We start from the raw sequence: 15,282 nt of genomic DNA, 5'->3' as shown, positions 1-15,282 counted from the left end.
ACCAGTGGTTCTCAAAATTTTCACGTGTATTTGACTCACAGAGGGCTTGTTACAATCCGCATTGCTGGGTCCCAGCCTAGAGTTTCGGATTCAGTAGGTCTGGCACAGGGACTGAGAATTTGCATTTCTAACACGGTCCCAGGTGATGCGAATGCTGCTTAACCCGGGGGCCACCCTTGGAGAACCGCTGGTCTAGCTGACTGCCTCCACCGTCCTCACCTCTCACTCACCCCTCAAGCTCGTCCAAGTGGTCTCCTTCTGCTGAAATCACTTTGGGAAAACTATAAGTGACTCTCATGTGCCCAAATCCGACGGTCCCTTCTCCATCCTTACCGGGCCTTGACCTCTCAGCGGCATTTGAGGAGGATGAAGACTTCTGGTAACTCTTCTTCTTCCCGTGCTTTCCCCAATACTACCCTCTCCTTGTTTGCCTCCTACCTCTGGGGTCTCTTTGCTCTCAGACTCCTTTGCTGGCTCCCGCTTCTCCTCCTCAAGACCCTTAAATGTGTCCCGGACTTGATCTCGGGCTCGCATCCTTTCCATGACTACACTCTTCCCCTAGGGAGCCTCATTTATTCCTATGACTCTACATTCAACCTGGATGCTGAAGACTCCCAAACTTATGTCTCCAGCTCTAAAATCTCTCAGCTGCACGCATATCTAGCCTTTACTCGACATCTTCATGTGGGTGTTTAGTATGCATGGCTAATGGGCATCTCAGAGTTCACACGCCTACAGCAGACTCTTGATTGCCTCCCAGCACAAACCTCCCCCTCCCCCAGGATTCCTCACTTAAGATATCATCATTCACCAGTTACTGCGTAAGCCAGACACCTAAAACTCATCTTTCTCGGTGTTACTTAAATTGTTTAAACAGCTTTATTGAGGTACAATTGATATACAGTATTTCAAGTGTGTAATTTGATACATTTTTTAAGTGATTTTTAAATTTTTATTTATTTATTTATTTATTTATTTTTGGCTGTGTTGGGTCTTCGTTGCTGCACTCGGGCTTTCTCCAGTTGCGGTAAGCAGGGGCTATTCTCCGTTGCGGTGCGCGGGCTTCTCTTGTTGCGGAGCATGGGCTCTAGGCACGCTTGCTTTAGTAGTTGTGGCTCGTGGGCTCTAGAGCACAGGCTCAGTAGTTGTGGCACATGGGCTTAGTGGCTCCTCAGCATGTGGGATCTTCCCGGCCCAGGGATCGAACCTGTGTCCCCCTGCATTGGCAGGAGGATTCTTAACCACTGTGCCACCAGGGAAGTCCCTAATTTGGTAAATTTTGACATATGTCTGTCTACACACTATGTGAAACCATAAACCAATCAAGATAATGAACACATTCATCGTCCCCCAAAGTTTCCTCCTGCCACTTTGCAATTTCTCACTCTGCTTCTACACTCCAACCTGAGGTAACCACTGATTGCACAATATATTAGTTTGCACTTTATAGAATTTTCCATAAATGGAATCATACAGTATGCATGCATTTTTGTCAGGCTTCCTTCACTCCAAATAATTATTTTAGATTCATCCACTTCATGCTGTTATCAATTGTTCATTCCTTTTTACTGCTGGGAATGATTATATTGTATTGATATACCACAACTTGTTCCATTCACCTGTTGATAGATATTTGAGTTCTTTCGAGTTTGGGGCTTTTACAAGTAAAGCTGCTGTGAACATACGGTTTCATTTCTCTTGGGAAAATACCTAGGAGTGGAATGAATGGGTCATATGATAGGTGTATGTTTAACTTTAGGAAAAAAAAAAAGAAAAGCTAAACTGTTTTCCAAAGTGGTTGTGTCATTTTATATTTCCACTCCAGCTGCCCAGCACTTGGTAGTGTCAGTCTTCTTAATCTGAGCCATTCAAATGGGTGTGTCGTGGTATCTCACTGTAGTTTTAATTTGCATTTTCTCTAATGACTAATGATGCTGAGCATCTTTCCATGTGCTTATTTGCCATTTGTCTTCCTTGGTGAAGTGTCTGTTCAAACCTTTTGCTCATTTTAAAAATTAGGTTTTTTTGTTTTTTACTGAGAGATCCTTGTATATTCTGGAAAAGTTGTTTGCAAATATTTTCTCCCAGTCTATGGCTTATCTTTTCCTTCTCTGAACAGTTTCTTTTGAAGACAAGAAATTCTTAATTTCGATAAAGTCAAATTTATCAGTCTTTAAGTTTTATAAATCATGCTTTTGATGTCATATCTAAAAACTCTACCTAACCAAGGTCACTTCTGTGTTTTCTCCTAAATTGTTTATAGTCTTAAGTTTGAAATTTGGGTTTGTGATCCATTTGATTTATGCTTTTTCTAAATAGAACACAAGGTATGGATTGAAGTTTTTTTTTTAAACACATGTGGCCATCTATCAAATTATTTCAGCACCATTCCTTGTAAAGACCATCCTTTTCCCAGCGGATTTCATTTGCATCTTTGTTGAAATCAATTGACTACATATGTGTAGGTACACTTATGAATGCTCTTTAACTTCACTGATCTATTTGTCAGTGAAAACATTAGACACCAATAAGTGAGAGACACCCCGACCTTTGAGCCACTACCATCTCGTTGCAAGCAACTGAAACAAGTTGGAGTAATTATTTACTCCTAGACCACAAAGAATTCAAATATATTACCCTATAGTTTTATTTGAAGTAGTTCGATCTATATGCTGTGTCTCCAAAGAAGGGGTAAAATTAATGCTAAAATTTGACCGTTGTATTCCATTATGTGTTTAACAGTTTTAAATCTATCCCCTTATAATGAGACTTCTTTGAATCAGACTATTTTAGAAAATATATGTAGACTTTTCTCTGTCTTTGGCCTGAGAATTCCAAATTTGAAAATTAGCACCAGGTCAAACTTCTCGCCTCTTTCTCCAACCTGTTGTCAGTCCTCCTGAATGAAGTGTCTGGACTTCAGCACTTAGGGGTGAACTGCAAAGTGCTGATGGACTCTTCCATGAGGGATTTGAATTGAAGACAAGACCTACAAGTGGCCTTTCTTGGCCAGCTCATTAGTGCTTCTAAGTAATATTTAACTGTTCATGGCAAAACCTGTGAGCAAACTCATGAAAGTATTTTTGGCTGTGCAGAGGCAGGAACAGAAGTTCTTTCTCAGCTATCTCAACTGACTGGCACGTTATTGACCGCCCCCCACTGGGATTGCCACCGTCTCGTACCAACACAGTAAGGGAATATGGGCACTGACCACCGTGCCCAATGACAGCCACCAACTCCAGGATCACCAAGGACAAAGCACAGCTCATAATCCTGGTTCTGGCGACGGTTCATTCCTCTCTGAAGAAATGCTGTCACTTCCCAAACTAGGTCATTTCTCATCACTCAGAAGGGGATTATTATTGCTCAGAAGGGGATTATTACTGCAAATATTTGCTTCAAACCATCACTTGCAAAAACTCCATTGAGAACACCAGCTTTAACAGCTAAACAAAGATGTATAGTAGCTGATTTAGAGAAATAATAAATACAGAGAACAATTTTTCTTAGTAAAACATTATCAATGTGCTTTCATTTGGAAAAATGAATTGCAGCTATAAAGAGATGGTGAAGGGGCCAGCTCAAGTTTCATTATCCGAGAGGAAGAACAAAGGTAAAATACACCTGAGAGCAAAATTTCACTTAGATACTAAAGCTGCAACTGTTGGATCAAAATGTAACATAGGCTGACGAACAGAGAGAGCCAAATTGCTTTGCTATAATAATGTTAATCATTTACCCCTTCAAAAATCCCTCACCTTCTATCAAAGAGGACTCAGAGAGATGTAAAACTATATAACGCATTGCTTCTCTATTCCTGAACGCTAAGGGCCTTTCAAGACTGAGGAAAGCTGGCATGATTGGGAGGCTTGTAAGGGGAAAGTTTCCATATAGATACAACAAAAAGCACATTGACCTAATATAGTTTTGTAGCAGAAGTGTTTGTTAATTTTAGTTTATATAGCACCATCATCCAATGAGAGCATACTTGGCCCCGAGCAGGGAGGAATCAGCCTTGCAGAGACAGCGGGGTGCAGACACTGCTGTTTATAAAACAGGTTTTCTTCTTTTTTTCCTCCTCTGTCTCCTTTTCCTCCTTTTCCCACTCTTCTTCTTCTCCTTCTAGAAGAACATGTTACAAATACTTTCACGTTTATCAGCAAAAAATGTGGGGAGAAGAATCAAACTGTCCATTTAGGACAGAAAATCAAATTTCACTTGGTCCTGTATCATTCAGTCACTGATTTTCAAGGACAGGAACTTTCTTAAGCCCCCAGTACAGTCTTGTAGAGATATTTGTAGAGAAAGAGTAGCTTGACATGATGTAAACAAGATACAGGCTTGGCTACAATGGGGATGACTTTGGATGACACGATGGAGAAACCAGGCAGAGGGGGGTTTTTCTGTATTTTTATTTTTAGGATGTAAACATACAATTGTATATCCTTACTTGGATGTCTATTCTGCTTTCTGATGCAAAAATCCAGCAGCTATTTAATTTTTGATTTCAAATACAGTATAACATGTCAGCCTTATCCATCAAAGAGTAGATAGGCATTTGAAATTATTCATTGCATCCTTTTTGCGTTTCTAATTTTACCTTTGAAAGCAGACTATGGGTGTTTATCTTAGTCTTCTAATGAGAAAGGATAATAAGCCTGATATAAATGCAATTAAGTTTTTTTTCATACTGTAAACAGGAAGAATTCTTTCATCTGAGCTTAAGTCTGCGATGCTAAAAGGAGAAAATAATGTCAGTTCTTAGTGACTGGCTGGGACGGCAGTGGGAAAAGGCGCCCCCTTCCACCTACTTCAGCGAATCAAAGCTGCAGACATGGTCCAGCCTCACCGACTTCCTGGAAGACACCTTGAAATCAGTAAGGCAACAGCTAAGTCCTCTCTTCAAGGAGTTGCAGAAGAACGTAAGTGGCAGGATGACAGGTAAGAACTCTTGCTACTTCTGTTGCAGCTTAATTTTGAAGCCTGTTACACATCCAGAGTGAATACAAGTGTAGGAATGCACAAGTAAAAGTTGACTCTTAAGCATCTTTGGTAAACTTTATTCCCTTTGTTTTTCATATCTCCTTTCAAAATATCATGAATATCCACTAAGAAAAAATATATTCATCTTCAAAATGCTGAAGCTAGTTCCTGGGTTCAAATTTTACCATCTTATTAATTCTGTGTCAGTCAATTGTTTACCTAGGCAAAATTCACTGTTTGCTAAGCCAGAGAGTTCGGTCCATTTCCCTCTACAATTTGCTCTAAAAGTTAATTGCCAACATCCCAATTAAGCATCTCTTAGACCACAGCACCCATGACTTAAATTGTTCTATAATTAAGTTCTATTTATTTTCTATCTAAAATATTTAATTTGGTGATGGGCTCCATGGACAAGCCTATCGGACATCACTGAATGTGTTTTCTCATTTACACGTCATACTCATGATCCAATTATCACAAGAAAGTCTTTTGGAAACCACTTCCTGTTTCAACTTTAGATCTTCATCTAAACCAGTCAGTTCTTTAAAATGAAGTATTTTAAAACAAACAAACAAACAAAGCCCACCTATTTAAATAGGTTTCTCCTGTGTCTTTAACTGCCTACTCATTTTTCCCTAACTCTTCACATGTCACTGAAGCACTGTACCAATCAAGTCATATGCCTTGCTTCTTCCCTTCCCCTGCCCTGCTCCTTATTTGACATCTGTTAACATAATTGCTGTCTACACAAGAGCTGTAACACACAAATATGCATGGGGATATTTTATGTCAACATATGCCTACATCTCTTTACACAAAGGTCTCCAAAGCAGGGATTTGTCTTCTTGGTTTTCTAGGCTTTTTTTGTTGTTGTTTTGTTTTGTTTTGTTTTTTTGCGGTACGCGGGCCTCTCACTGTGTGGCCTCTCCCGTTGCGGAGCACAGGCTCCGGACGCGCAGGCTCAGCGGCCATGGTTCATGGGCCCAGCCGCTCCGCGGCATGTGGGATCTTCCCGGACCGGGGCACGAACCTGTGTCCCCTGCGTCGGCAGGCGGACTCTCAATCACTGCGCCACCAGGGAAGCCCTGTCTTCTTGGTTTTAACTCTACCACATTTAGTGGATGTTCAACCAGTATTTTAAAAGTTATGAGACTATAAACAAGGAGAAATTATTTTTCCTGGTTCTTTCACAGATATTAAGGACTAGAAAGAAAAGTGGCAAGAGGAATGATAGAAGTATGTCATGTAGGTCATAAGCAATGAAAAGTCAAATGGAAAAAGGTTGTTTTTCAAATAAATGCAAGTTTTTCAAAATATTTTTAAAATGTAGAAGATGTCTATGTATGTATGTTTGTATGTTATTCCCTATGGACTTAAAATATTTACGGATTTGAGCACAAAGTTAATGCAGAATATGGAAGCGTTTTTGGTGGAATTGAGAATCTAAACTTTATAAGGTTTTTTTTCACATGTTCTTTCCTTGTCCAATTTACAGATTTCATTCAATACCAGCTTTGTCAGGGTGGGTACGTTCTATACGCTACACATCTAGATGCTTTTGCTCATTTTCTACTTTATCATGGTAGCTAACATGGCATAGTAGAATTTTTTTTTTTTTTTTGCGGTACGCGGGCCTCTCACTGTTGTGGCCTCTCCCGTTGTGGAGCACAGGCTCCAGACATGCAGGCTCAGCAGCCATGGCTCACAGGCCTAGCTGCTCCGCGGCATGGGGGATCTTCCCGGACCGGGGCACGAACCCGTGTCCCCTGCATCAGCAGGCGGACTCCCAACCACTGCGCCACCAGGGAAGCCCGCATAGTAGAATTTTTATTCTTAGTCTGCGTTTTTATCCACTAACAAGCAACTGTGAGGACTGAGTTTTCTTCTTGATCATATCTCTTACATATTTTAATTACAGGCCTATCACCTTATATTTTCAGGGCAATTTGTATCTGACACCATGAGTATGGCTAACATTCTGAATAACCGAGAAATTATACAAGCTCTGGCAGAGGGATTGATTGAACTTTCAAAAGAAAATTCTGTAAGTGTTCCTTTGAATAAAACAAAGTACAAAAACCCCAACGTTAAATAAATTTTGAGTTTGCATTTATTGTTTTTTACCAGTTTATCCCTCTGGGATGCAATTCCTCAGAGAAAGTGCATCAATTTATGGAAAAAAGCCACTGAGAGATTCTGAACCCAAGATGTATTAGCTGCATAAAATAGACATATAGGAAAAATCTCGATAAGTTAAAGTTGATCACATGACGCACTGTTTTCTGTCTTGTGATTAATTTCAGTCAGAAGTGGCTTTAAAAAACACGTTTAGTGGCTTATATTTCACATAAACATTATTCAACAGTTAAAACAATTATGGCAGAAAACCTAAGAAAGTGTGAAATCAGATATAAAAAGATGAAGGGCAAGGAAGGCTAGATAAGAGAGGAAAGAGAACACAAGAACAGAAATAAGCAAATCAGTAATTTAGTTAGGCAGAGGCATGGGGGAAAGCCTGAAGAAGCATTTTCATCAGAAACAAATCTTGAACGCTTTTCTACAAAGGTCAGTCCACATACCAGGACACAGTGAGTAGGGGCAGTGTACAGAACACACTCTGCCCCAAGACCATGGCAAGGTTATAGGAAAATAAAATACAGTCAGCCATACGTATCTGTGGATTCTGCACCTATGGGTCCTGCATCCTAGGACAACTAACCACATGTGGAAAATATAGGGGAAAAAAATTCCAGAAAGTTCCAAAAAGCAAAACTTGAATTGGGCTGTGCACTGACAACTATTAACATTGTACGAGGTATTAAGTAATAGATGATTTAAAGTATATGGGAGGATGTCCTAGGTTACATGCAAGTAGTACACCATTTTACATAAGAGACTTGAATGCCCGAGAATTTTGGCACCTGCCGGGATCCTGGAGCCAATCTCCGTGGACACGGAGGGACAGTTGTATGCAATCCTCAGTTCAGAGGCAGTTGAGAATAGGACAGGAGTAGGGGCAATATTAACATACCTGATGCTGTGTAAGGTCTCTAGTTTTCCAAGGAAAAATTCTCAAATCCTTCCCTCTCACTGTAGTAATTCCACTTTGTGGGTGCTTTAACAACGTCTTTGGACACTCTCTCCTTATCTCGTGGTTTCAACTTGGCTTCCTGGGCAAGCACCAGACATCTCCTGGGTACGCTGTGGGAGCTGCTGTTAGCCATGAATTTCTTCCCTGAAGACTCAGCTCCCCACCGCACTAGCCAATCCTCAGGCAGCTCAGTGGTAAAGGCCCTGGAAAACTTTGCTGATAATATGATCAGAGACGTTTACAGGGATGATCCTGAGGCCCTGAAATTCTCCGCACCGTCCCCAAACACCAACGAATTAGTCAACATGTTTGGTGTAGGTTCAGGTACTTATTACCGTCAAATTATTTTAAAATAACCTTGTATGATATAACTTTGGTGGTGCTCAAACCTACAGTCAGAGAGGCAACCAAATTTGGGAGTCTCACGGGGTGTTTTCCCCGGGAATTCTGCTGCTGGAGCCTCTCCCCCAGACCTTCTTTTTCCTGTGAAGACACAAGAGTTGTCCTGTCCCCTTTCCTCATCTGGCTAAAAAGTGTGGGCCACTTTGGTTCTGAAGATCTTGAGACCCTCCCACAAGATCTTGGCATCCTAACTGAGCTGTGACCATAAGCTGAGAAATTAACTGGAAAGCTCCATTTACTGACTCTAATTGAATAACAGTTACTTTGTTTTCTGGACTTGCAAATTAATTAGGTAGAGAGATGAAAACTCTACTTTAAAAATGTGTTTTCTGCTGCACTTCTGTTGACCTGTATTTGAAATAGAAATTTTCTTGAGAGGGGGGTGGATTTTTCAGGACAACCCTCTGGAATTTTTGTCATTTTCTGCTGAAGAAATGTAGTAAAAAAAGCAGACTTTGAAGGAAATTTTATTCTGACAAAATGTGACCCAAAGGCAACGTGCAATTTACTCATGAAGGTAAAGTTGCTGTTGCATGTTTATGCCATTGCTTCACTGTACAGTTAGACACATGTGCTTAAGAAATTCATAAACAAAAATGATAATTCTACCTGGAAAGCTTTCATCTGGTCATTTCTCCTAAGAACTTCCTTTTCATGGATTATTATTAAAAAAGTATGCTTTGTAGTTTCATAATGTGAGTAACATCTAAGCCACTTACAAGCATACGTGGCATCACACTGACAGGAGTAAAACTAGTTGGCTTTTGGGGGAAGAACTGGATACTCGCATTCTGCCCAACATAATCTAAAGAATTTTTTTTCATCTGTGGCCCAGGACACTTTTTTGGTGAAACTAAAAATGGTTCTTCTTTTTTTAAATTTAAGTTGAGATTCAAATTCATAAAAGTAAAAAAGTGGGTTTGAAGCTAGTTCTTTAGTCAAGAAAAAATAATTTTGCCAGTACTATATTCAGAATCCGTACATTCTTGGTTAAGTGAAATAATCTGGATTCAGGAAACACTGAAAATTGCATCGTCATTCAGAGAGCTGATTTCTATGAAAATGTCATTTCATGCCCATTGAAAAAGCACCTATCTGTGATGACTGAAGGCTTGGATGCCACCCCCAACACAAAGTCACCATGGACAGTGTTAGGAGGAATAGACTTGTGGGTTCCCCCAGCAGGCAAATCGTTTGTTGCCCCATTAACCTGATATTCTGGAAGTTTTTGTCCACCTGGCTTTAGAGGACAGCACAGTGCAGGGAGGGGCAAACAGGGTGGACGGCTGGAGGCAGCGTCCCCTCCACCAGACTTGCTCAGCAGAACGGAAGGCCTGCAGTTATTCAGCCCCCGCCCTCCGTCATTAGCAGACTGTGCACCTTAGCGGCCCCTCCTCCCCCTGAAGTGGCTTATTCTTCCCAACCACAAGCATCCTCCCCGAGAGGAGTCTTAATAAACACATTCGCAGGGACATCTAAACCCTTTAGAGGTCCGAGCCCTGCTTCCCTGATGCCCCACCCCTAAATCTCTCTCTTCAGGAAACGCTCACGGACCATGTATTCATCAGGGTTCTCCAGAGAAGCAGAACCAATAGGATGTGAGTGTATATATAGAGAAAGAGATTTGTTGTAAGGAATTGACTCATGCAGTTATGAAGGCTGCCAAGTTCTAAGATCTGCAGCGTGAGTCAGTGAGCTGGAGACTAGGAGAGCTAACGGAGTAGTTCCAGTTCAAAGGCAGGGCAGGCTAGAGACCCAGGAAGAGCTGATGTTTCAGTTAAAATACAAAGGCAGGGAAAAGCCAGTGTCCCAGTTTGAAGGCTTTCAGGTAGGAGGAATTTTCTCTTACTTGCAAGAGCATCAGCCTTTTTGTTCCACTCAGGCCTTCAACTGATTGGATGAGGCCCATCCACGTTAGAGAGGACAATCTGCTTTAGTCAGTCTCCTGATTTCAGTGTTAACTCATCCAAAAACCTCCTAGCAGACATACCCAGGATAATGTTTGGCCAACATTTGGGCACTCTGTGGGCTGGTCAAGTTGGCATATAAAATTAACCATCACAAACCACTTCTCAGGCAGAGGTCAAGTCCCCAGCTTCTCAGTTCAGTTCCCTAAATACTTATAGGAAGCAATCACATGCTAGGCACTGTGCTAGCCCTGGGGATAGACATAAAATAACACACAGCCCCTGCCATTGAGGTGGATAAGACTGACACATACACAGATGGCGCAGCATGATCAATGCCTGTTAGCAGAATGCACGGGAGGGGGTGGGGCACAAGGGGCGGCATTTAATCGAGATGCTCTTTCTGCTTCTCAGAGTCCTTCTGCCTTGTTATGGTGGCCACTATCTCTTTGAGATTTCTGAGGATTATTCTCCCAAAAAGGTGGATGTATTCTCCATCCCTCCTTCAGCCTGTGAAAACCTTTGAAATATAGCACCCAGGGCTCCAGTACCACTAATTTCCCCTTGGTTCACTAAAGGGAATAATCGACATGTAACCACATCACACAGGTTCCAAATTATTCCAAAGTCCTTACAACATCTGGGTCATTCCTGACCCCCTGGAAACCTTACTGAAGTTCTTCCATCAACCTTTATTCTTAAGAATGAAGCTGTCACCCTCAACCATGGACATACAGGCCCCAGAAATGCCCTTCTTTGGAGCAGGATAGCTTGAAGAAAGCAAAAGGAACAAAACTGTAAGTGCCTCTTCTTGTGAAGTGTTCATTTTACATCTGAAAGACCTTACTATTGTTGAGAACAATTTCTGGAATCTCTGGCCCCTAAAAGAATGGTCACCTAGAACATTTCCTCTCAAAGATACTTTCATTCTTTCCACTGCCAAATAAAATCCACACCGAATTAAGTCTTTTCAACCTAATCATCTAATCACTTTAATAAAATGATGCAGAAAGTTTGGGCTTAAAGTTGCCTCCATGCTGGAAATCAGGCCTGCTCTTGTTACATCGTCTGCCTGTAATAAAACTACAGAAATGTGAAACACCTTAGTGCCTAGGAATGTCTTTGGTATCTTCCTTTTTCAAAATCAAATCAGAAAAAATAGGTGTTAGATCCTTATTTGGTTCTCTGTTATACACTTGAGAGCTTGTGCGTGATGCCCATGAAACAAATTTGGGGACCCTAGGAAGGAAAACCACAGCTTAAACGTAGGTGCTGAATTCAGATAAAATAGAGAAGCTCAGTATCTCCACACCTCGGAGTTTATTTTTAAAGGTGTAGATACTCGTCCAGAAGAGCACACAAACACTCAGCCATAGGAGTGGAAAGTAATGCCTTCTTCTGAGATAATTGTTTTAAAGACCCTTCCACAGGGGCTTGTGTAAAAGAGGGCTTGTCTGCCAAATCCAGGACCAAATACACACACACACACACACACCTATATACATATAGACAGATACATATATAGCTCACTCACTCAATCTATCTATCTATCTATCTATCTATCTATCTATCTATCTATCATCTTGCTGCCCAGTGAGTAGTTAACTCCTGGCCTTGATACGCCTATAGTGTTTACACTGATACTATACAACCACAGTGATGAGTCACAGCCAGAATCATAGTTGTTCTTGACAATGACATATGACATAGTTGTACCTGTCATTTTCACAACTATTTCTGGTCCCTAATTCAGGCAGCCAAGTGTTTTCTGGGAGAAGCGCCAGCAATAACTAGGATGTTAGCAATAAGTAAGATCCTAGAGGAAAATTCCTAACGTGTGATCCAAGGTCTCCCTTACAGGTCATGGACAGAGCCAAGGCAAAGGCCCAGCAACTCCGAATAATTGTTTTCTTAAAAATGTGCAAAGTTTGCTGCCCTTGTTACTTCACCCCAATTCATCCCTAAAAACGAAGAGGGGATGGTATCTTATCCAAAAAATAGACTCTAAAAATCCTAATAATTAGACGGATAATATAAAATGAGAGAACTCACTGTTTTTAGGTTCAAACACAATTACTGCATCAAATTGATTTCCTAGCCACAGAGAAAATTTTACCTTTAAAAAATAGCTGTTGCTGGAAATTCCCTGGCGGTCCAGTGGTTAGGACTCTGCACTGCCACTGCAGGAGGCCCAGGTTCGATCCCTGGTCAGGGAGCTAAGATCCTGCAAGACACTCAGCATGGCCAAAAAGTAAATAAACAAAAAATTTAAAAAGCTGTTGCTGAGCCAGAGATGAAACAAAGCCCCAGTATGAGCAAGCAGGTTCTAGGAGAGCCAGAGGGGTCTAGGAGTCCACTCCTTAAGTTTAATGCCTGAGCACTCATGGGGGCCTGTACAAAAAGATGATATCCCAGATAAGGGGGCCTCCCTCGTCTGTGGGATCCACAATCCGATCTGTACCGCTTGGGTTCTCTTAACCTCGGCCAGGCAGGTTGAGTTTCATTTTCATTTTACGCCTGCAGCCACGTATACCTACACAACTACGGGTGTCACCCTGACTGGTTGAAGTTATCATTTCTCCATATAAATTATCAGCACTATAATTTATTTTGAAAGAAGAGAGTGTTCTATGCATAGAAATTATTGTGTCAGAATTCAAAGTAGATTTAAGTATAAATACGTGCCAGGCCGCTATGGGTCAGCCCCGAACGGGGAAGACAAAGGACATGGCAGAAAGGCTCTGTGGGGCAGCTGTGAAGCGCTCAGGCTCAGGCGCTGGCTGGCTGCATGCAGTTCCAGGACCTCTCATACAAAGGCTTCAGGCAGCCATAAGGGATGGCTGCAGGTACAGAATAAAAACTTGTTTTTGCCTGAGTAGAGTAAGGCAAAAGGAGTCTTGCTTATAAATTGGTGTTTTTTTCAGTCTCCCTCCTACATATCAATGGGTTGCTATAGATAGTTTTATCTTTGACTAGGAAGGGCAGCAGTAGTGGCCATTAATTATCATACGCCTCAGCACAAACATGGGACCATTGTTCCGTTGCTGGGGTGGACCCTGGGATGCTGCAGGCCGAAGGGGGGGGGGCTTTTTTTTTTTAACGTGCTAAATTATATGGAAGCCACAAGAACAATTAACAAGGCAAAGTAAAGAAAGAATAAGCCATATTTAATGTGGAAACAGATCTAGGAATGGCATGTGAATTACTTCTGACGCTTTTTCACGAGGTGAACAAAGAGGTGAATTTTACAAAGTACTGTGAGCTTTTGCTTCTGGCGCTTAAAAGCAAGATAACTTGTTTGCACTCTGCTGCCTGGTGACAAAGCAGAGCTGAGGCAAGAGGCCTGGTCCCAGGCACCTGGGAGGAGCAGCTGAAGAGCAGAATCCCTCTCCTGACTCCAGGGGAATGGGAGCTGCACTGAATTTAGTTTCTCAAGTATCGTGCAGTTCCTAGGAAGCAAAAGGTTATTTTTTTTTTTAACGTAACATTTAATTTAAGAGAGGCATCAAATTTGTCGAGTGCTTAATTCATTGTGTCTCAGGGCCACTATGGTTATGGCTGAAGGGCAGAGCTTCTGAACCCTCAGGGGGCTTGGCACTCACTGGGCAGTTAGACATCCCAGGGCCCGCCCCAAATAACCAAGTCTGCATTTAATCCTCAGGAAAGAAATGTTATAGAAGATAATCCTCAGGACACAAAACCAAGTCTCAGCAAAAATGGTCCAAATTTTGAGTTGCTGCTTGAGTTGGTAAGCCAATTATCACATAATAAGAATTTTCTATTTGTTTTGCTCCTGACCAAAAAAAAAAAAAAAAAAAAAAGCTTCAACCTTTATTCTGGTTTGTTTTTCCTTTTTTCTTGAAAGTTTCTCTTAGGGGGAAAGAACCCTCCAAATATAACTGGGGGAAATCCAGCCAGTAGATTTTTCTTTTGAATAAATCCTGGTCTAAAAAGAAGTTGAGGCAAGAGGATGGACGTGTAACATCTCGGCAGCAAGAGCCATCTCTGTGCTACTCCTTGCTTTTCTGATAGGACACTAGGACGGCATTTAAAGAAGTGGTACGTGGACGTGAAGGTTCACAGGGTTTAACCGACCCATCAGCTATGGTCTGACTTCAAACGCTGAGTATAATCAATATAACTTTTAGGGCTTTGTCTTTCCGTTTAGAAAGCGTAGTAGTGGGTGAAGCAGGTGCAGACAGGCAGAGGCTTGGTCCTGTGCGACAGTAACACACAGTGCATGCGTGCCGTCTAGCATTTCTGCAACACACATCCACATTTATTATCACGTTTCAACCACAGAATCCTGTAAGTCAGGTGTTAGAACCCACATTTTGTAGAGGAAGAAGTAAAGTCAGAAAGCTTAAAGGATTTCCCTAAGGTTAGACAACAGGCAAAGAGAGAATCTTGAATCCTGCAGCGAGGAGCTCAGACCCAAGGCTCTTTCCCAGTCACACAACACCCAGGGCCGGTCCGCCTACAGTGGATGGTGCCGCCGTGGACCTCGCCGGCCCCGCGCTCACTCATCCCCAAACCCAACCCCAGGAACCACCAAGGAGGAGGGCGTTTACATAGTGCAGTCATTATGATAGAATCTCATCCAACTATTGGTAATAATACCTGACAATGGTTTTAAGACAACGACAGAAGTTTTGACAACTGAAACTTTAAGTCAAAATGATGATAAATATTAGATAATGCCAGTATTTTAAAAATATGTAAATACACATAAAATATAATGTGGGCTGTAAGCCAACTGCCAAGTGGGATATAGATGTATTTTTTAATTCATTAGATATGTCTAAATAGGCATTATATACAGACCATGTGTCTGAAAGATAAAACTTAACCAAGAACAGTGCTTATAGTATTTCAAACAGAATGAGTTTTCTGATTTTT

At 41.5% G+C, this 15,282-nt stretch overlaps 1 protein-coding gene and 1 non-coding gene across 2 annotated transcripts in view; both read left to right on the top strand.

Moving 5' to 3' along the window:
• Window positions 1-15,282, top strand: part of ECT2L (epithelial cell transforming 2 like) — a 75,205-nt gene that overhangs the window by 44,420 nt on the left and 15,503 nt on the right. The window contains 5 exon segments of the mRNA XM_049695631.1: window positions 3,096-3,154; window positions 3,156-3,189; window positions 4,759-4,941; window positions 6,924-7,027; window positions 14,045-14,203. Of these exon segments, the coding sequence (XP_049551588.1) occupies window positions 3,096-3,154; window positions 3,156-3,189; window positions 4,759-4,941; window positions 6,924-7,027; window positions 14,045-14,203 (539 nt within the window).
• TRNAG-GCC (transfer RNA glycine (anticodon GCC)) lies at window positions 12,527-12,599 on the top strand. The gene has a single exon. It is a non-coding gene; the product is annotated as a tRNA-Gly (tRNA).

The sequence above is a fragment of the Orcinus orca genome, chromosome 12 (assembly GCF_937001465.1).
Source record: "Orcinus orca chromosome 12, mOrcOrc1.1, whole genome shotgun sequence".
In the NCBI taxonomy this organism is placed as follows: Eukaryota; Metazoa; Chordata; class Mammalia; order Artiodactyla; family Delphinidae; genus Orcinus; species Orcinus orca.
The sequence above is the reverse complement of the archived record's forward strand: the minus strand, read 5'-3'. Positions and strand labels throughout refer to the sequence as shown.